Below are 1,069 nucleotides of genomic sequence, written 5' to 3' on the forward strand. Positions count from 1 at the left end.
GAGTGTCAGTTTACTGTCCCCAACCTGGAGAACCAAAGGCTATCTGTGGTACCATAACCTAGCGATGGGGAAACCAATTCCAATATTTAAGAACCAAAAACCATCCTATATTTTAGCTGTCTTCACCTTTCATTCTTCCATCCATTTCTTAAATACAAGTCTTTGGCATATTTATTTGTATGTTTCTGCTCATAAAATTGCTTCCTCCTCTTTAATTTTATTTAAACATCATTTGTTTCTCATTATGTATATATGTAACATTATTGTTGGACTTGGTGAAAGTTAAAAGTGTCCATTCATTGACCTAGATACTCAGTTAATAATGAAGAATTATTATAATATAGAGTAGCTATATTTTCATACATACCTATTTGTTTCAGAGAGAAGTTCAGAAACAAGATTACTAAAAGAGACTGTTAAGAAATGGGAAGAAAGAATTGAAGATTCTCGTAAGGAGTTAGCAGGGCTTGAGGAAAAACTAGAGCAACTGACAGCAGAGCACATTTCTGTTGAGGCCGAGCGAGCACAAACCCAGGCAACAATAGATGCATTTAAATCATCTTTGCAAGAACTTAAGAATGCGCTGTCTTTGCCACTTTGAGGTATACTCATGAACTGCAATTAATTTTCTATTTTGTAATGAAAACCCTATTGCTGTATTACAGATTTTTTTTGCTTTATATTGTTAGGTTTATCATTTTGGCACTATTAAAAGATTTATTAATCTGATTCAATAATATTAACTTTCTCTTAGACATCATTCCTCAGAGGAGGGAGAGAGATTTAAAATAAATAATTTGTAATACAGAAATATCCTGGTGGATCTAGTAACAATATTTAATGCATTCAAAGACCAATTTAATACTAGGAATAATAACAAATAGTCCTCCTTCCTCATACCAGAGTGCAAACCTGCTAGTAGAAGAAACTAGTAACAATGAAGCTGAAATAATAATAGAAAAATTACAATTATTTTAAGCAATCCTTAGTGAACTTGTCAAGGTTTGTAGTTAAGCAGGAATATCTAAAATATATATCTATTAGTGTTGGGGCGAGGGGTGTTTCGTAT

The 1,069-nt window shown here is 32.6% G+C and overlaps 1 protein-coding gene across 1 annotated transcript in view; it reads left to right on the plus strand.

Moving 5' to 3' along the window:
- Nucleotides 1-639, plus strand: part of LOC106692744 (uncharacterized) — a gene marked incomplete in the record, with an annotated part of 90,964 nt that extends 90,325 nt beyond the window's left edge. The window contains 1 exon segment of the mRNA XM_067046590.1: nucleotides 381-639. Within this exon segment, the coding sequence (XP_066902691.1) occupies nucleotides 381-601 (221 nt within the window).
- Nucleotides 640-1,069: the final 430 nt, after the last annotated feature.

This window comes from Halyomorpha halys, unplaced genomic scaffold (genome assembly GCF_000696795.3).
Source record: "Halyomorpha halys isolate HHAL.00 unplaced genomic scaffold, Hhal_1.1 Scaffold69.1, whole genome shotgun sequence".
NCBI lineage: Eukaryota > Metazoa > Arthropoda > Insecta > Hemiptera > Pentatomidae > Halyomorpha > Halyomorpha halys.